Below are 21,671 nucleotides of genomic sequence, written 5' to 3' on the forward strand. Positions count from 1 at the left end.
ACTTGATTCATGAATGGTGAGAAAAAATTAAGCCACGCCCCTTGATCTGGGAAGGGAACACTGTCAAAACAGTAGTGATAATGCTGCATGCCCATGAACAAAAGAAGAGAGAGAGACAGAGAGAGAGCACGTGCATGAGGGAGAGAAGAGAGAGAGAGAGAGAGAGAGAGCATGAGGGAGAGAAGAGAGTTAAGAGACACCATTGATTTGAACCATTTTCCTTTAAATTCAAAAAGAAGAAAAAAACCTAATAGTGGTAGGCAGAATAACTACCTCCCAAAGATATCATGGCCTAATCCCCAGAATCTGTGAATGTGTTACCCTATATGACAAGAGGGATTCTGCAAGTATGATTAAATTAAGAACCCTGAGATAAAGGAGATTATCCTACATTATCCTGATGGGCCCAATCTCATCACATTGGTCCTTTAGGCAGAGAACCTTTCCCAGCTGTGGTCAGAGGGAGCAATGACTAAGAAAGAAGGGAGTGAGAGATCTGATGTTGCTGGCTTTGAAGATGGAGGAAGAGGCCACAAGCTAAGGAAAGCAGACAGCCTCTAAGGCAAGAAAACAGATTCTCCCTTAGAGCCTCCAGAAAGAAATGCAGCCCAGCTGACACCTTGATTTTAATCCAGCAAGACCTGTATCAGACTTCCAAAGTGAAAAACTGTGGGATAATTTTTTTTGTGTGTGGTATTTTAAGCCACTAAGTATGTGCTAATTAGTTACAACAGCAATATAAAATGAAGACATTAATAGTCCTTTACATAATAGAGACAATGTCCAAATAGCAAGAAATGCCCCTAAAACAAAAGCTTGCCTTTAACACCAAGGTGGCATATGTAAGGTCATCAAAAAGATGTTTTTAGATATCTAAAGTAGCAGACTTAGGAAGTCTCATTAAGAAAAATAAATTCCTTTTGCAGGACAAAAATCATCTCAATATTTTAAAGGAATATCTGTAGGATATCGGCTGTGGTGCAGATACAGTATACAAAAAACCATACAACAAACCTAGGTGGCACTTACATCCAAGTTCTGGAGGCAGTACCAGCAAAATGTATGCTTGCAGTTTTTGCACATCATCTGAGCGCAGCCTTCATTGCGTTCGATATAAACCCGGCAAACTGGGCATTGCTTAATGGGGGCTTCTGCATCTGTCCCAAAGAGGGCTCTAGAAACAAAATGGATGAGAAATGGTCATCAGTTGAATTCCCAGGGCTCCTGATGGTTAGATAATGAACTCATAGTTATCCATGCTTAATTCACTTCCAAAAGACAGGGTGTGGGCAAAAACATCATTAGATGTACAGACAACTCATACAAGAAAGAATATTTATTTTGGCTTTCTGTGAATTATATAATTACAGTTTCCACCACTGATTTAACTCACTATTTTGTCAAATTAATATTTCATTCCCTAAGCATGCATTGCCTAAATAAGAACAGCAAGGAGTTGGCTACACAGCAGAGAAACTAGGTTAGGGTCAAACTGGGTGTATATAATCTAATGGTCTGTTCATTAGACAAATGGAGAAGGGGGTCTCAAATACCGACACTTTAAAATAATGTCCAATACTTTCAAAAGACCTTCTCCAAACAGACGAATAGACCAATACAGGCTCACAGCCCCAAGGGGCACAGAAAATAAGCAATAGGAATTGGAGTGGGAGAGACGGATAGGTGAGCGATAGCACCAGGTAACACTTTAGCTACTGCCCATCAAAACTACCACCCAGCACACAGACATAGCCAATTCACAGAGTGTTGTCAAATCTATTATCAGATTTCATATGAACAATAACCTCATATTGTTATAAGACAGTTATTACAGGTTGAGCATCCCTAGTCCAAAATTTGAAATCCAAAATGCTCCAAAATTTGAAACTTTTTGAGTGCCGACATGACAAAGGAAAGGAAATGCTCATTGGAGCCTTTCTGACTTCTGATATTCAGAGTAAGGATGCTCAACCAATAAACCTATAATGAAAGTATTTCAAAATCTGAAAAAACTGAGATCTGAAACACTTCTTACCCCAAGTATTTTGGATAGGGGACACTCAACTTGTATCTTAATTCCCTTATTTTCAGATAAGGAAACAGACTCACAGAGGCTGAGTGACTTCTATGAGACACACAGATGCTAAGTGACAATGTCAGAATGCAAACCCTCCTATCCTCTGAGTTCTTTACATTGCCCTGTGATACCCGCGGAGCTTCCTGCTACGGCCACGAAAATGTAGGCAACACTGGTTTAAATCTGGCTGAGAGGGCACATGCGTGCCATGTGTATTAGCTCTTTTATTCCTCTCCATTTGTGTGTTCTGACATTCAAGCACAGCATCGTAGCCAGGTAGCATTACTATTCCTGAAGCCTGGTTCTACACATTCTGGGTGCACTGTGTGATTAAGCCAGTGGGGTTACAACACTGGTATTTTGTTCTTGCTGATGCAGAACAACTATAGCCTCAAGCAAAGCAGGAATGAAATACAGAGGTCTCTCACTCTGGGCACTGCTGCTGCCATAAAAACCCTCTGTATCGTCCAAGTGCAGTGGCTTATGTCTGTAATCCCAGCACTTTGGGAGGCGTAGGTGGGTGGATCACTTGAGGTCAGCATTTCAAGACCAGCCTGGCCAATATGGTGAAACCCCATCTCTACTAAAAATACAAAAATTAGCCAGGCATGGTGGCAAGTGCCTGTAACCCCAGCTAATCGGGAGGATGAGGCAGGAGAATCGCTTGGACTCAGGAGGCGGTGGTTGCAGTGAGCCAAGATCATGCCACTGCCCTCCAGCCTAGGCAACAGAGCAAGACTCTGTCTCAAAAACAAAACAAAACAAAACAAAAACCCCACTGTACTAAAAAGGTACAGATTTAATTGCTTCCTATCACAACAAAATCTCAACCTTTACAGAGCATAAAGTATCACGAGAGAACCCTCCTTTCTATGTGCTGAAATAATTTAGGACCATTGTTTCTATTCCTGCATTCTTTCTAATATGACTGTCACACATCATGAGCTGGCAATTTAGTCAGCTAAGAAAATTTCTGTCTCATTTTGCAAGCAACAAGAATAATATATCCCAATACAGGCAGATACGGCATCTGAGCAAATGGCTGGGACAAGTCACAATTTCCTACTGAGAACCAGTAGACCACAGTGCCTTGCTACCTAAAGAGAAAGCAAAACTCATACAAACTTTAATTCCAGCAATATCTGGAAGATTCCTCTGGGGCGAACAACTAGAAATGCTTTTGTATTGGCAACTTACCAATTCTGAGACACTTCTACGGGAAGTTCTGCAAGAAAACAACCAATCTCTAAACGCCATCACAACGTAATTCCTTCTACATGTAACGTATGTTGAGTTTCTAAGAAAACTAGTGAATAATCCCAAAGACAAAGTTTCCTTTCTTACCTGTGCTCTGTTGGCAGGACAACAGGCTGATTGTCTCTACAGGAGACCTCTGCATGCCAAGCATCCTTGCAACACGAGCAGAATTTCAGGTGGCAAGAAGGGCATTCCACCAGCACAGGCTGTCCTGGGTCACTCGATGCAACAGGGCACACTGTCTGACAGTCTGCAACAGGACACCATGTTCGGTAGGGGTCCAGATGAACTTCTAAAGTGTAAAGAAAGAAAATGTGATGGTCTGCCCGATTCACGTTTGAGTCTTTCTCACCTTCATTTGCCCTTTTATTTATATAATGTATTTGGAACCACAGTCTCACTGTGTTGCCCAGGCTGGAGTGCAGTGGCACGATTTCAGCTCACTGCAACCTCCCCCGCCCGGGTTCAACCGATTCTCCTGCCTCAGCCTCCCAAATAGCTGGGACTACAGGTGCACACCACCATGCTTGGCTAATTTTTGTATTTTTAGTAAAGACGGGTTTCATCATGTTGGCCAGGCTGATCTCGAATTCCTGACCTCAAGTGATATGCCTACCTTGGCCTCCCAAAGTGCTGAGATTACAGGCATGAGCCACCGCACTTGCCCCATTTACTCTCTTTTTTAAACTGACGTTTATAGAAGTATAAGACTCTTAGTCTTCATAATGGATCCAAACCTATCATTTACAAGGTCGCTAAGCCCTGCCACATTTCTCCAAGTAGGTACTAATGGAATAGTTCACCATTGCCTTTATGAACAGATAAAAAGTGTTCTCTATAAACAAAATTCACAAAACTTTTAGAATATTTCCCACTTTTGAGCATGTAAAATAGGCAAAAATCCCAAATCCCTTCTACAATTATTTGGGCACTATCCTGGAAGAGAATTGAACATAAAAAGCAAATTTTTAATAAGGCATTTTTCCAAAAAGACTTTGTCCTTTCAGGCACTGAGAAACAGGTAGTGAGATTTCTTCCACATTCCCAGGAAATTAAAGAACAAGGAAGAAAATAATCAAATAGTTGAGGGACCAAACAGTATTTCGTGTGGCTTAGCCAAGAAGTCGGATTACCTGTCAGTTTGGATATTCTGCTTCCCCACCAATACGCAAGTTAGGAACAATGTGTAAAAGACCCACGTGTTCTAGAAACAAAAGGTAGAGACTTTCACAGACCATTATAATAGCCAGTCATAACACATAGGCTAGTTCCATATGACATGCAGGAAAGAAGGTAGAGCTGGAGAATAGACAGCCATTTATTCAAGGATTTGAAAGTCTTGCTTGGTATCTCTTTTTTACTCAGTAGCAGACCCCACGTTCTTTCCATATACTGTGACCTTTAAGGGAACATACCATGTAAAAAAATGTTATTTGAGGGGTAGAGTACCCCTTTTTTCTCTGGACTCATGTATTTTGCAAATTTTGAACTGACGAGATTCTAGTTTTAAACCTCCTAGGGCTCATGATTTCATGATTCCTAGAAATGTACACACATGAGGCAAACAAATCCAAAGGATGGTGCAAAAAGAAAATAAAGGTATTAAGTAGGAATTTAGTTTCGAAAGTCAATAATTTTACACATTCAATATCAGGGAGAAAGTCTGAAATGTTCTGGTAAACTACTGTCTCCACTGATGTCTTGCCTAGAAATGAAATAATTGGATCTATCTTTTATTATTATTATTATTATACTTTAAGTTCTAGGGTACATGTGCATAACGTGCAGGTTTGTTACATATGTATACTTGTGCCATGTTGGTGTGCTGCACCCATCAACTCGTCATTTACATCAGGTATAACTCCCAATGCAATCCCTCCCCCCTCCCCCCTCCCCATGATAGGCCCCGGTGTGTGATGTTCCCCTTCCCGAGTCCAAGTGATCTCATTGTTCAGTTCCCACCTATGAGTGAGAACATGCGGTGTTTGGTTTTCTGTTCTTGTGATAGTTTGCTAAGAATGATGGTTTCCAGCTGCATCCATGTCCCTACAAAGGACACAAACTCATCCTTTTTTATGGCTGCATAGTATTCCATGGTGTATATGTGCCACATTTTCTTAATCCAGTCTGTCACTGATGGACATTTGGGTTGTTATAAGTTTTCCTTCAAAAATTGTATCCTTAAACATATGGTCTTATCTAGGAATTCTGGAGGGTGGGGGTCAAAGAACAATGAGCCTTTCACACAAATGCAATCACAAGGAGGAAAATCCTGTAATTCACAGATGCTCAGACCCCAACAGAGATGGACCCTCCAAGATCCCTAAAACCTTAAGAAGTCAAGGAAACAGTGGCACACATAGGATCTAAGGTCTTGGTCTTTTATTTCTACACCATTTAATATTTTCTTCCAAACTATGACAACCGCTTCACAAATACTAAGCCCAAAGAAATGAAGGTTAGTATGTAACTGAGAGTGAGACTCCCATATCAAATATCTACTTAGCATCCCTTCTAAATCAGAGGTCTTTTAAAAGTTTGATGAAAAAGAAGGAAAACGGAAAGGAAAGTTAAAACACATATTACTGTTAAAATGTATAGCATCCCTAGTGATCACCTTAAAAAGATACAAGGATGCAACTTGTTCTCGTAGCTCTAATCAATTAAAACTACTTGGTACAAGTTCTGACTTGTTTCTATCAGCTTATTATTTCAGGTATCTGGGGTGACAAAATGGAAGCACAGACAATAAATAAAGGAGCAATGATAGGTTTTGATGAATTACTAAAAAGAAAGTAAGCAGTGCAGCTATGGTGCAGTGCAGCTATGGCACAGTCCAATGAAAGCAAGGAAAGAGTTTGGCCAACAGAAAACAGTGACCTTCTGTATTTTTCACTATTATGACAGCACATAAAGGACCATGCAAAGGAGTGTAGAAAAAGAAAAATGGGGAAAACATTACAGTTTTCTACACAATTCCTTCATTAGAAGTCCTTATTCCTTAGGAATGGGTTACAGAGCTTAACTAAGAGCAATAGTGGAGTTACTAAGAGACAGATTTTGACTCTATCCAAAAAGGAAATTGACTACTCTAGCCAACTCTGTACAGTACGTGTTCTACATCTCTCCCAACCCCCCTGAACCTTCCTTATGAAGAAGACCTATCACTATAAAATCTGGATATTCTGGAGATATTCTTTCCCACAATTCCATGAAACTAACTCTTGGGCGTGTGACATGATTCTAACCAATGAGAGGGAAAGGCAGGTCCACCAAGGGGCTTCTGGGACTGGATCTCCACCTTGATATGTAGGAAAGAAAGGCCATTCTGTTTGTCTGCCTTTGGACACAACGGTATGAGGTTATGATTCTTGGACCACCAAAATAATCTTGCAACTCTGAGGGAAAGCTAAGTGATTCAGAGATGCTATTAGGTTGGTGCAAAATAATTGCTGTTTTAATTAAAAACATTAAAAACATGGCAAAAACAGCAATTACTTTTGCATGAACCTAATAAATTAACCAAAACCCATGACAGCCTACCTCTGGACTTCTTATGAGTGAGGTACTGAAATGCCCTTGCTGTTTAAGCCACTTTTAGGCAGGCATTCTGTTCCTTGCATCTGAAAGCATCTTAGCTGATGTGGCTATTTCTGGTAATAGCAAGCAAGTACCCAGTTCAAACAAGGACTATTCCTCCTATGTGGTAGATATTTTATCAAGGAGATTAAAGCATCATGTCCAAGATGACTTTTAAAGTCTTTTTCAAACCAATGATTTTATCATTCTAAATGTGAGGCACATGGAAATGTGTATGTAAGTAGAAATTTAAAAATGCATCCACATACATTATCCTGTAGAAAACATTGTATACAATAAAAAAATTATACACCTTTGTAAAAAGTTAACATGCTATGCCAAGTCTATAAGATTTCTATGTAGGTGAGCAAATAATATACATTCATACAGTTGAACGCCACATAGCTTTTTTTTTTTTTTTTTAAAAAAAAGGAAATCAATATAACAATTTGGAAAGACCTCTAGGATATATTAAATGTAAGAAAAAAAAAAAAAAAGCAGGCTGGGTGCAGTAGCTCATGTCTGTAGTCTGAGCACTTTGGGAGGCTGAGGCAGGTGGATCACCTGACGTCAGGAGTTCAGAGACCAGCCTGGCCAACATGGTGAAACCCCGTCTCTACTAAAAATACAAAAATTAGCCAGGTGCGGTGGTGGGTGTCTGTTATCCCAGCTACTAGGGAGGCTGAGGCAGGAGAATCATTTGAACCCAGGAGGTAGAGGTTGCAGTGAACCAAGATCGTGCCACTGTACTCCAGCCTGGGCGACAGAGCAAGACTCCATCTCAAAAAAAGAAAAAAAGTGTAAAAAAAGGAGACAGAAAGAGTATAAATGAAACATGCTTATAAAAACATGTATATATAGGCCAGGCACAGCAGCTCACTCCTGTAATCCCAGCACTCTGAGGGGCCAAGGCTGGCGTACCACATTAGCCCAGGAATTCAAGACCAGCCTGGCCAACAGTGGTGAAATCTCATCTCCACAACAACAACAACAACAACAACAACAAAGTTGCCAGGCATGGTGGCGCACACCTATAATCCCAGCTAAGTGGGAGGATTGCTTAAGCCCGGGAGGCGGAAGATACAGTGAGCTGAGATCATGCCACTGCACTCCAGCCTAGGTGACAGAGAGAAACCCTGTCTCAAAATAAATAAAATAAAAATATGTGTATATAGAAATATACTTTAACATTTGCAGAAGAATATTAAAAATATTAATAAGTTACTCTCGAGTAAAGGCAGCGGTTAGGGGAGGAGACAGATTTACTTCATCACTAAATTTGAATTTTTTTAAAAAAAGTTCAAGTATCACTTTCATAATTTTTTTAAATTGGTTTTAAAAAGCTACTTTTGATCCGGCATATGCACAGATAAAGCAATTCTGGAACTAAGCTGTCCCTGGAAAATCATTTACTTTTTTATAATACTGAAACACATTCAAATTTCCCCTTTGTTTCACATTCTTCTCCGTATATACAATTCTCATCCCATGCTTTTACTTTGCCCTAAAAATTCCCTTTCTTCTTCACCAGGTCATAACCTATCCTTTTTTTTTTTTGAAACACAGTCTCGCTCTGTCGCCCAAGCTGGAGTACAGGGGCGCGATCTCAGCTCACCACAAGCTCCACCTCCCAGGTTCACGCCATTCTCCTGCCTCAGCCTCCCAAGTAGCTGGGATTACAGGTGCCCACCACCACGCCCGGCTAATTTTTCATATTTTTAGTAGAGACGGGGTTTCACTGTGTTAGCCAGGATGGTCTCAATCTCCTGACCTCGTGATCCGCCCGCCTCGACCTCCCAAAGTGCTGGGATTACAGGCGTCAGTCACTGTGCCCGGCCAACCTATCCATTCTTAAGGGAACTACCTTCTATTGTGCACAGGCCTTAATTTGGGGGAGGGGCATAGAATCAGCATCTTGTTAATTGCTGCTCTCTATTCATTTCATGGAGATGGCCTCTCTGACTGTAGGCAAGGCTGTTTCTTAAAATATTTGTGTGCTCCTACTTACCTGACACAGTGAGGGGATGCCTACCTATTGATTCAGAGCAGTAATTTCTGGGTTTTTCAAAAGCATATAGATGTATTTCTATGCCAACAATTGACTTATAATGCATATACCAATAATACCATCTTGAATTGCCTTGTATTAGAATTTTCCAATTCACTTCTAGTACTCTCATCAACAGACGTGCACAGCATATTAAAATCATTCAATATCAATCCTATTGTTGAAAGTATTTTATGATTTCTATTAGACCATAGATCTCCACCCACCTCAATTAGGGTTCTCAAATCTGGAGAGTCGTCAATTTGGTAAGACTTGGAACTTTCCGTATAGCACTTAAACATTAAACCTCCTTTAAGAAGTGTCACTTATAAGGGCAACAATGAAAAAAATTTAACATTAAAGCAAATAACTATCCCTTCTAGAATTCTACTCTTAATATATAACTTTTATTTTACTTCCTATCTCAGCTTAGTCTTGGATGAGCAATTCACATTCACTGGTTCTCATTCCTATCCACTCAAATCCTTAAGTATCTGAAATGAACTTTGGCTCTAAACACATTAACAAACTGCTGTCTAAAAAGTACAAGTGACATCCCTCTATAGTCACATTCAGCGAATGTTTCCAAATCCATCTCTGACCCTGGACTCTTCTCGTCACTCTGTCTTCTATGTGTCAGGCCCTGCCCTCTCTTCTCTTCTCATGGTCCTTTCTCCTTTATCGTCAATACTGCTTTCTTTCTCCCATCCACGGATGGTATCCAGGCCTTACTCCTAGGTTTCTTTCTTGCTTATTTACGGAACTCATATCATAACTAAGCCTCAACTTCAATTAAATTTGGATTAGTCCAAATGACTTCTCCAGGTATGACCTCTTGTGACTATAAGACTGAAAATTAAATACATGTCAATTATTCATTGTTTATTCAACAAAGGACTGGTTTCAGGTAATTGTTAGAGACCCTGGGCATATGAAGATGAAAAATAGAGGCTTTCTTCTTCAGAAGCTTCACAGTATGAAAAGGGAAATAGATGTTTAAAACAAATACAATGTCAAAAAAAAAAAAAAAGGGAAACCAAGCAATGCAAATAAATGACAGTGCATCCCATGAGATAACAAAAATGAAAGTATCAACAACTATTGATGAGCATCTCTTAGGGGAAGAGGAAAGAAATATTTAATAGTTACATACGGAAAGTTTCTTATGATTTTTTTTATCCAAATATCCAAATGAATTTTTCCCTTTAATCAACTCTAAAAACAGGGAGTAAAACTAGTCCTTCCTAATCATAAAACAAAGCAGGAAACACATCCTGAGACAAATTACAATGACATGACATTACAAAGAGATAAAGCACCATATAAACAGATCTTTTTAAAAAACATCCCCGAGGTAGCAACTTTGCAGGCAGCATTTGGAAGCTGTAGAAGACAGAACAGAGTTTTTCCGGACATTAGAATTAAAATTCTGTCCTTAAAGAAAACACTGAACAAGGGCACTGGCATTCACATCCCAAAGTGGGATCTTCCCAGCTCATGAGAACCAATTGCTTCTCTTTCCAACTCCAAGTTCAGTGACATTACCTTGGTAGCTTAAAATTAGCCATAGCGGAAGTATTAATATTTCACCGTAGAAACTCAGCCGGGTGTGGGGTGGCTCACAACTGTAATCCCAGCACCTTTGGAGGCCAAGGTGGGTGGATCACCTGAGGTCAGGTGTTCGAGACCACGCTGGCCAACATAGTGAAACACCTTCTCTACTAAAAAGTACAAAATTAGCCAGGCGTGGTGGCACACACCTGTAATCCCAGCCACTCGGGAGGCTGAGGCAGGAGAATCGCTTGAATCCAGGAGGCAGAGATTGCAGTGAGCTGAAACATTGCCACTACACTCCAGCCTGCGCAACAGAGAAAGACTCCGTCTAAAACAACAACAACAACAACAACAAACAACAACAACAACAAAAAACCCAGCAAGCACTACAATCAGAGTTGTTCCCCTCATCCCGCCAAAGACTGTTGACCAACACCTCATTAAATACAGACCATGGAAGTAATGAATTGGAAGTAAACATACCAATATATTAATATAAAACCTGCACCCGGCACAGACAAGTCTGGGAAAGTCAAGTGCAGAATTTGCCCAGCACGAAAAGAGGAGAAACCAAAACTGGAACAGCGACAGCTGACTTATCCCTTACAGTCAAACAGCTACACACAGATCATTTACAGAAATTCATAAATGGCATTTTTGGATAAGAAAAGGGAAATTGGTAACTCTGTCTGAAGGCAGAAAGAATACTTATGCAATTTGTTTTTCCGTCTTTCTCTATTTTTGATTCACGGTAGGGACCTCTGAGCTCAAAGTACATGTTTTGCTCTTTCAACTGGGTAACTACTAACTTAGAATTGCTAGACAGTATTGTACAACTACAATTGCGACTATACTTAATATATTACATTCTTGAAAAATGCTAAGAAAGTAGATTCTTTAGACAAAGGGATTTTAATTCTCTCTTTACTTTTGTATATTTCCTAGATTTATCTCTTGTCTACGTATTATTGATTTTTGTGAAATAAAAATGTTAAAACCTTTATAATTTTTAAAGATAAAAAATGCCAGAGATAAAGCCTTTGCGATGAACACGTTTGTGAGAACCGGATGACACTGAGCCAATTCTAAGTCTAGCTTTTGAGAGTTACTGACAGTTGCACATTTTTTAACATTGCATTTAAACCTATAGGTTAGAACCATGAATAAGCAACCAATCTACAGAGAGTTTCGATCTGAAAGATTTCCACATTTTATCCAAATAATGCAAACGGAAATGAGATTCTCACATGTAATAAAGCAGTTGAATTTTACAAAAGCAGGAAAACCCAGAGTGGAAGTAGCCTTTCGTTTTCACTGAACCCAGCTAGGGTTATCATAGAAGAAAGTGTGGTTTTACTCGCTAGAGAAACCGTCTAACACAAGACTTCTTTCTTTCCTATAAAATAGAGATGTTCAAGATTGAATAGACACTGTAAATAAGACACTTAACACAGTGCCTGACACGAAGCAGGTTCTACACAAGAACTAGTGAAATTTCCCCCAATCCTCAACCTTCATGTGTGACTTTAAACTCTTTGAAAGGGGACACACAAATCTGTATTTTTTTATCATGATGCTTTTCAAACAATGGGGATTGAGATACCAGTTTAATGGGTTGTGACCAGCATAAAAATGAAATAGATTAGAAAAGAAAATAGAGTGTATCTCACACTAGTTTCATGAAACTTTTGCTGGTTCCATCTTGGTGTGTGTGTGTGTTTGTGTGTGTGTGTGAGCGCACGTGTGTGCTGGCTTTCAAAGTAAAATGCATTTATTATTCTGGGTCACAGTTCTATACTTTGAAAAACAGTAACTTACACAAAGTTGGTGCTCTATTAATATCTGCTGGATGATTTAGGAACGGATGCAACCTGGGAGGTATTCTGTAAACTTCACGTTCGATATTGCTAGGTTCACTATACTTTCATATTACGTAAAACTCTTCCTTTTGCTTCAAATCTGCATTACCCCTTTCCTCTTCTCACTCTCAGCTGCTGACCCTCCTTATTTCACGTAGGAAACAAGCAATTAGAAGAGAACCCATGCACAACAAATCTACCAGCCCATCTGCATTCATGTCTGTAACCTCTCCACCTTCTTTTCTGATAGAGAAGATGACCTAAACCTACCCCCTAGTAAATCCAATCCCTCCACCTGGCACTGAAATCCATTTTCCTCACAATCTCAAGGATTTGGCTTCTGCAGTTACCTCCCCCATCCCTCTCCTGTATCATCCCTTTCTGCTGGATCATGAGTTCAAGAGAAAAACAAAATAAAACAAAACTCCTTGAATATTCACTGCACCCATTTTTCTTCTCATAGTACCCTGAACCCTCTCCAAGCTGGTACTTCTCTGTCATTCCACTAAAACCCACTTGTCAAGATCACCAAAGACCTCTGTTACCAACTCTCAGACCGTATATCTCCTCATCTGTCAATAGCATCTGACCCAGTGGACACTCTCCTCCTTAAACACTGTCTTCACCCAGCTTCTAGATTCATATTTCTGGCCATCCTTTGTCAGTCTCCTTTGCCAGACCACCTTTTCTTCCCCACCTCTAAAACCTATAGTGTCCCAGGGCTCAGTCCTGAGACTGCTTCTTTATCTATGTTCGGTTCTTAGATGAGCTCATCCCATGTCACAGCTTTAAACCTGACCTCTATGTTGATGATTCCAAAGTTTATACTACTGATCCTGACTCATATAATCCAGACGTATCTCTACCAGGAAATCCTGACAGTTCCACCTTCAAAATAGACTCCAAATCTGGGGATTTTCAATGCTTCTGCTTTCAATATATAATCTACTGTACTGTCTTGGATTCGATCACTACCACAGCCTCCTAATAAATCTCTCTGCTGCCATGTCATTCCATTACCATCCATTCTTGTGCAGCAGCCAGAGTAATCTTCTAAAATGGAAATCATATCATGACATTCCCCTGATCCAAACCCTCCAGTAGCTTCCCATCACACTGGGACTTCATCTTAATAATCTGTGGGATCAGGCCCTTCACTACCACTTCCAAATTACCTCCTATGGCTCTCCCCTCTGCTCTCCTAGCTCCATCACAAGGGCCTCCTTGCTGTTTCCCAAACAGAAATCAGGCTCGTTCTTGCCTCAGGGGCTTTGTACGTACCTTTACCTCTCCCTGAAATGATGCTCTTCCCAGAAGTATTCGCATGACTTGCTCACATCAAATCAAGTCCTTTTTCAGATATAACCTCGTCAAAGAGGTCTTCCATGAAAATCCTATCCAAAATAGCCTCCCCCATCTATCTCTTTCCCCTTACCCTTATTTATATAAAAGGATATATCCCCATCATCTAATATTACTTATTTATTATCTAACCTCCCACATACACACATGCACATATGCAGGATCCTTTAGGGCAGGGATTTTGTCCTGATGATCACTGTATTCCCCATCAGCTAGGAAAGGATTTCTCAACAGCAGCACTATTGATATTTGGATTGGATAATTTACTGTCATGGAGATGTCCTGACATATCTGTTGAGCCAACACACACACACACACACACACACACACACACACACACCCACCCTAAAATAGAACCAATACAACTTTTATGAATGATGCATTACATGTTTAGCAGCATCCCTGGCCTCTACCCACTAGATGCCAGTAGCTTCCCACCCAAGTCATAACAATCAAAAATGTCTTTGGACATCACCAAATGTCCCTGGGAGATACATTCACCCTTCTCTGACAATCACTGACCTAGCAAGATGCCTAGAATGATGCATTTGTGTAAATAAATAGAGTGGCATAACAGAAAGATAAGACATAGCATCAGTAAATCAATTTCCCATAATAAAAAAGATAATGATAGCATATGTAGCCAAGTTCTAGATTGTTCAGCCCTACATTCAGATATTTCCAGAGAACAGCAGTAACAACCCAGAGAGATATTTGCAATAGGGCACTTTTGAAGAAGTGCTTCCCCCCAAAAAACAGGGATCCAGACATAGAAGTCTGGCCAGATTCCACTGAAAAGACGTCCGAGCACAGCATGGCACCTACACTTCAGAATGCCCTTCAGTTCAGCTCCTAGAAGAGCAGATACAAGGAAAAGCCAATGTAAGGTATACAAGTGGTCTAGAGGCCAGGTTTAGTAGAAATAGAAAAAATGCAGAAGAGTCATCAGACACCAACAGCCCTGGCATCTAATGGGACTACACAGAACCCAAGGTAAAAGCAACAAACTGGTAGACACCAGTGGGAAGTCAGATTGCTATCACATGAAGAGCTGTTCTTCTTCTCCTTCTCTCCTCACACCAATGATCTGTAAGGAATTTGAGACAAAGTGGAGCCCCATAGGAGTCACAGGATATTTTTTTCAGCACTTTTTATTACTTTTATTGTAAATTCAATTCTACTTCCTGGCTTTTGGCCTAGGAAACACAGTTATAATATAGATATACAAAATGTACAATTATCCAGAAGTTGAAGGTCCGGTTGCTCCCCCTTCAAATTTCTATTCCAATGTTGGAAGAAAGTGAACTGATGCCTAGTCAACTAATTACTTCTGCATCAGCAGTGATGAAAACATCATATAGCTTTGAGATGGGAAAAAGTTCAGAAATCTAGTAAAAGAGAAACCAGGGACCTGTAAGTCAGCCCCTAAATAATAGTGCCCTCAAAATTTTATATTACTATGCATGATTTAGAAGTGATTAACTCTGACATATTTACATCAGAGATAGAGACAAATTGAAAGATGTAAACTGCAATTTACTTACAAAAAGTCAAATTGATTACTGAAGCAAAGCCCCACAGCTATTTGATCTTGAGACTCTGCATGTTCATGTAAATTATGCAACGCAAAGAAAATGCTATTTAAAACTATTTTCTACTTCTGTATTCTAACTATTACTGGGAAACAGAAACATTCTGGGAAATTAAAACTGCCATGAGACCTAAAGACCATATCTGACCTTAATGATTGCTTTCAGTTTTCAAAATCTTAATCTAAAACCCTTGGTTTTCCCACCTGGCACCATCCCCATTACATATGCTGAGTTTGCTTTTGATTCTGTTGTACATTCTCTCTCCTAGCAGGAGTGGTTTTTCTGTCATTCTCCACTGTTGTGCCAAAAAAGACATCACACGAACTTTTATTATTGTGGGAAACACCATGCACTTAATTTAATTATCAGTTGTAATAAACAAAACTGTTTTAGTAGACTGAGATATGGGAGGTGTTAAAAAAAAAATCAAACTGAGCAAAGCACTTAAGCATCACAGTCTAAAAATAGGGGGAAAAATCACTAAAAGAAACTACATAACTACATAGGGAGCTCTGATGGAATAAAACCTTTTATGATCAGATACAAAAGCTGGGGTGGAAGCATGTCACCAAGAAGAAATAAGAGAGTAAGGTGAAACTACAGTTATGTCATAAATGTGAAGACACGAAATGAAAGGAGGCTTGAGGAGAATGCTGAGAACAAAAGGGCTTTCAAAGAAAGATGGAATCACAGCTTGAAGAAGCACTGGAACGGCACCTGGCATAGGATAGACACGCAATACATCAGTAAGCACATAATGAATACAGGAGTGAAGCCAGTAATATTAACAGACAACAACAGAAAGACAACTTCCTATTTCACTTTTTTTAATGAAGGAGAACAATATGACACAACCCCTCTGTAAGAGTTCTTAAACTGCTATATGATAATATAAATAAATATTCAAGAACAGATACATCACCCTAGCGAGAAATAGTTACAGAAAGTCAAACAGGGTCACAAAAAAAGGAAGAGTGCTTAAGAACTCGAGATGGATCATCTTAACCCAATTTTCAAAAAAAAAAAACTATTTTGGAAAAGTAGACTCTGGAAACAAGAGGCAAGAAAAATTCTAGCATTGGCCGGGCGCGGTGGCTCAAGCCTGTAATCCTAGCACTTTGGGAGGCCGAGACGGGCGGATCACGAGGTCAGGAGATCGAGACCATCCTGGCTAACACGGTGAAACCCCGTCTCTACTAAAAATACAAGAAAATTAGCCGGGCGAGGTGGCAGGCGCCTGTAGTCCCAGCTACTCGGGAGGCTGAGGCAGGAGAATGGCGTGAACCCAGGGGGGCGGAGCTTGCAGTGAGCCGAGATCGCGCCACTGCACTCCAGCCTGGGGGACAGAGCAAGACTCTGTCTCAAAAAAAAAAAGAAAAGAAAAATTCTAGCATTAATCATCAGGCATGTACTTGGAGAACCACTGGAAAGTAAAGCAGTGGTCATTAATCCATGCCAAACTTAGCATTCCCTTTTCCTTGTTAATACTGGAAAACTGATGCAGAAAGAGAAAGCCAGAAACATAGTGGTAGCCAGAGGAAAAGTCGCAGATGGGTGGAAAGTGGGTAGAATAACCAACCAATATCAGATAGTGTTTATTCGAGTTGCATAAGCAGCAGGATGATTTTTGTGCAATCCTATTCAAAATATTTTCTGTCAGACTTAGCTGAAGACAAAGACATAAAGGACAAGCTAATCAAATACGTAACACAAAGCAGAGGACAATTCACACACTGAACAACAAGCTAAAGACTAAAAGAACTTGGCAGACACTAATTGGAAAAAACTAAGGATGATTTTTCATAACTAAGAAATAGTGCTGCATCTACTCTGATTCTACGTTTTTCCAGAGCAGCAGCTATCTCTACAGTTCTGTCTCACAGTCCAGCAATGAGATTTTCTTTCAGTCAATTCGTCATTTAACTCATTAACAGTATTAGTGGGTATTTAATGCACCCCCATATCCCCTTATAAACGGTTTCACATTAAATATACATTCACAACATAGATCTCAAAGTCACCTAGCTGATGAAGGTCTTGAGTTTGAGGTAGATAAGAAGTCTATTTTATATACTTTAGATAAAGTTTAGATAGGATTAGATAAAGTGTATCCCAACCATGTAAATTCCATTATGTAGCACTTTATTAACTTAAATTTACTCTTACTTGAAATGTCCATTTTCCAATAATAATTATAATGGATGGTAATGAAGAATTACATGATTACAAATTGCCTTCCAAAATCACCTAAGAGGCCGGGCGCAGTAGCTCATGCCTGTAATCCTAGCACTTTGGGAGGCCGAGGTGGGTGGATCACCTGAGGTTAGGAGTTCGAGACCAGCCTAACCCACATGGCAAAACCCCATCTCTACTAAAATATGAAATTAGCCAAGTGTGGTGGTGGGCACCTGTAATCCCATCTACTCTGGAGGCTGAGGCAGGAGAATTGCTTGAACCCAGGAGGCAGAGGTTGCAGCGAGCCAAGTTCATGCCACTGCAATCTAGCCTGTGTGACAGAATGAGGCTCCATCTCAAAAAAAATAAATAAAACAAAAACAAAATCACCTAAGAGGAAATTGTCTCCGGGCCTCAATTACGTTTTTCATAAAATGAGGGGTTTAAATCAAAAGGTCACTAAATTTAACACATTGCAATACTTTATGACAGTAAGATGTCTAATTAAATTTATATTTAAATTATAGGGTTTTACAATTTGGCAGTTCCTCAAAAAATAAATGTAAAATTACCATATGATCCCATAATCCCACTTCTATTACTTTACCCAAAAGGACTGAAAGCAGAAACTCAGATAGTTACGCCCCAGTGTTCACAGCAGCATTGTTTACAGCAGCCAAAGGTGGAAACAACTGAAATGTCCATCAACAGATGAATAAACAAAATGACGTTAAAAACATAAAATGGATGACTCAGCCTTAAAAAATGAAATTCTCATATATGCTACAACAGGAATGGAACTTTGAAAAACATTTATTAAGTAAATAAGACAAATACAAAAGGACAACTATTGTATGGTTCCACTTACATGAAATATCTAGGATAGGCAAATAAGAGAAAGTGGATTAGAGGTTATTAGGGGTTGCAGAGAAGAGGAATAAGGACTTATTGGTTAACGGCTACAGAATTTGGGACCATGAAAGAGCTTTTAGAAGCAGTGGTGATGGCTGCCTAACTGTATGAATGTGATTAATGTCACTGAATTGTACATCTAAAAATGGTTTAAATGTCAACTTTTATGTTAGGTATATGTTTAATAACAAAAAGAAAAGTAGAGAATTTTAACATTTGTATAGATGAGGAAGGTTAGCCACAGTCTACGTGGTCCTAGGCAAGTCTCAATCTGCCCTGTTTTCAGTTTCTTCATCTATAAAGTAAGAACAGCAACATGAATTGTCAATGCATGGGATCCATAGTGGGGCATCTGCCTAGAACTCGTGAGAAAAAAAAAAAAATAAATTCCATGTATGAATAAAACTATTTGATCAATTTGTAACAGAGCAAAGTAGAAATATGCCATCACCACCTAAGAAAGACAGACTGGCTCAGAGGCCTGCCCAACTTAATTGTAGCCAGACTGAACATATTATCATGTCTAATGAAGGAATAAGCCAGTCACAAGTAGGTTTGACTACTGCTTGAAAACTCAAAAAGCCAACCACTATCTGGGGAAAGAGTGAAAATCTTGGCCAATGATTTTCCACATCTACCTTGCCCCACATAAAGATGGATGGTGCCAATTAACTTCAAGTGTTCTAATCCCACTGACAACAAGACAATCAATAATATCTATTTCAGTATGATGTTTCCTGAAGAACAGTATGGTTATCTCATGGGGAAAAAAGTGTACAGGAGAAGAACATTGAGAATAATCTAATTTAAAGGTGCTACTTTTAACTTATTTTTATTGCCAACGACTGTTAAAATTTTGAACACTGAGACACAGGAAGCACTCACCGGAAGTGCTTTACAAGTATTAATTCCCATAATCCTCATCACAACCCTATGGTTTAGAGATGCTCGTTATCCCCATTTCACAGATGAGGAAGTTGAGATGCAGAAATATTAAGGACCTTGTCATGGTCACACAGCTTACCAGTGGTGGAGCCTGCAATTGCACTCAGGCTCTTAGCTACCATTCTAAAATAAACCAAAACTTTATATTCATCAGTGAGAAGCAACCCACAGAAAGCTGTAATTCCTGGTAATATTAGAATATTCTAATTACAAAAAGCCATTTGAGGTAACAGATGTGTTACCTAAAATGTAAAACAATTAGGAATAAGGCCTGTTGCTGACATATGGGGCAGTGAAGTTAGCCGGAGAAGTAACAGGCAGTCATGGGAGAGGAGAAGTGCTGATGGAGGCATGAGAATACTATAAATAGACTGAGTCCCAGTGACTGAGTAGGACTGACATGGTTGATAGGTCACATCTCACCATTTAAGCAGCAGCCTGAAAATCCAACCTAACTCTTTAGGCTTTCTCCAGGTAAAAGCCCTCAAATCATGGTACTTGCTACAGCCAGTCATCCACAGGGTGAATACTGGGAATGTCCATGTTCTAATTATAATTGATTTTTATATGGAGGATATTGGGATAAAGTGGGAAAATGGCAGGGCAGATGGTTGATGCTCTTATCTTTAGCTATCACATCTGGCGTTATAATACACAATCTAATCAGCCCATGTGGATGGATTAGAGAGGGTCAATATTAACTACCCCCATCATTAACTTATCACAGGACAGAAGCATCAGATTACATCATCATCCATTAAACCTAAAATCCGTCTGACTCCCTGGTTCTGATTCCATGTTCAACATTATAAACTATTATTCCTACTTCCCATCTGGATATACAGCAAAAACGTACCCACCGTTTGGAATTCAAACAACCTAGTCCAAGATTTTTTTTTTTTCCTGTAAATTTAGCTTAATATATCAGCCTTATGAGTTAAGTAATCCACCCATGAGATGAATCTGGTTTTGGCTGCTGGATTAAAAAAAAAACACACATGCAAAAACAAAGTCAGTGTTCTTCTCCTATAAGACCAAGCCAGATCTAGATCTAAGGTTGCGATTAACAACCTATGAATCCCCAACAAGCATTCCTACTCTACCCCTCTTCATGCTCTTATGTTTTTTTTCTTTTTTCCTGTAAGAATTATTTTTCAGGGTAGTTGTAAAAAGTAAATGAGATAAAAATAATTGTACTGACCAAACTTATTGGCACATGACAAATATTCATTCCCCCCCCCGCCACCCTCACCTCTAGACTTTACTAATCCATATTTAAAAGTTAGCAATCAGAAAACTTTATGTTCGTGCTAGGCTTCAGTTTAATATACTCAATGAGACTATACCAGTCCAATGAGTTCTGGGAGAAACAATTTTTTTCCTACTTCTGAGATACTAAGAAATAGTCCATTTACCTCAAAAATAGATTAGGGTATGACAAGAGGGAAATGGCTCCTAAAAAATACCTGTCAAAAGCCAAATGAAGTAAAAACATAATTCTTATAGCTAAATAGAAAAGTTATATAAGTTCCCCCAAGTCCAAAGTCAGAAAGAAAATCAGTCCAATACATTGTAAATTGCACAAGAATGATACATATCCACAGTCTGTTATTACATGATTACAAAAGTAGTATCAAAAAAGCAGGTGGTGAATATTTTGAGGAGCAGTAAAGATGTTTTGGCTGGTAATGTTTCCAAGTGATCTTCAAGAATCGAAAATTAGTGGTAAAACCCATTTTGAGAGTCACTTTCTTTTGTATTATTGTGATTACAAAGCCATCTAAATTTCGCAAAACCTTTCTTACATAAGCCAAATTAAAAATACAAAACAAACAACATAAGGAAAGTTCTGTTTCCTGCTATTCTGCATTTTTTTCTGGTGGTAGCTGAGAGGCTTGAAATTTTATGTTGCAACTACAGTATCCTCCTTTCGGAGTACCCGTGTGGCTTTGTTGACAGCCGACAGCTGCCTTTATCTTCCATCCCGGTTAGTGTAAAAATGACACATGTAAAACCACATTCACCATCAGGAAAAAAAGAAGACTTCATACCTCTTTCAAATTTTAACCTCTGATAAAGCTGAAACTGGTCCACAGGTACCAAACAGGCAATCTGAAACCAGAGACATAAAAGGTTGAGACTTCAGTCATCATAGGGCCCTGAGTTACCAGCCTTTTGATTTCTCTTTCTGGCTTTGCTTATTATACTTCCTCTACACCAACTGTTTGCAAACCTCTTTTTCTCTACACTGTTCATGTAGTAAAACACATGCAACAATTTTCAAGTCATCCCCACTCCACCACCACAGTTGA

The 21,671-nt window shown here is 39.4% G+C and overlaps 1 protein-coding gene across 2 annotated transcripts in view; it reads right to left on the minus strand.

The window, feature by feature from the left end:
- The window catches only part of RNF144B (ring finger protein 144B), a 188,461-nt gene that overhangs the window by 8,108 nt on the left and 158,682 nt on the right, over positions 1 to 21,671 (minus strand). For both annotated transcript variants that reach the window (XM_015135636.3, NM_001265699.2), the window contains 3 exon segments: positions 21,411 to 21,471; positions 3,422 to 3,626; positions 1,030 to 1,174 (listed from right to left, as the gene is read on the minus strand). In XM_015135636.3, coding sequence (XP_014991122.1) covers positions 1,030 to 1,174; positions 3,422 to 3,626; positions 21,411 to 21,471 — 411 coding nt within the window.

This window comes from Macaca mulatta, chromosome 4 (genome assembly GCF_049350105.2).
Source record: "Macaca mulatta isolate MMU2019108-1 chromosome 4, T2T-MMU8v2.0, whole genome shotgun sequence".
Taxonomy (NCBI): domain Eukaryota; kingdom Metazoa; phylum Chordata; class Mammalia; order Primates; family Cercopithecidae; genus Macaca; species Macaca mulatta.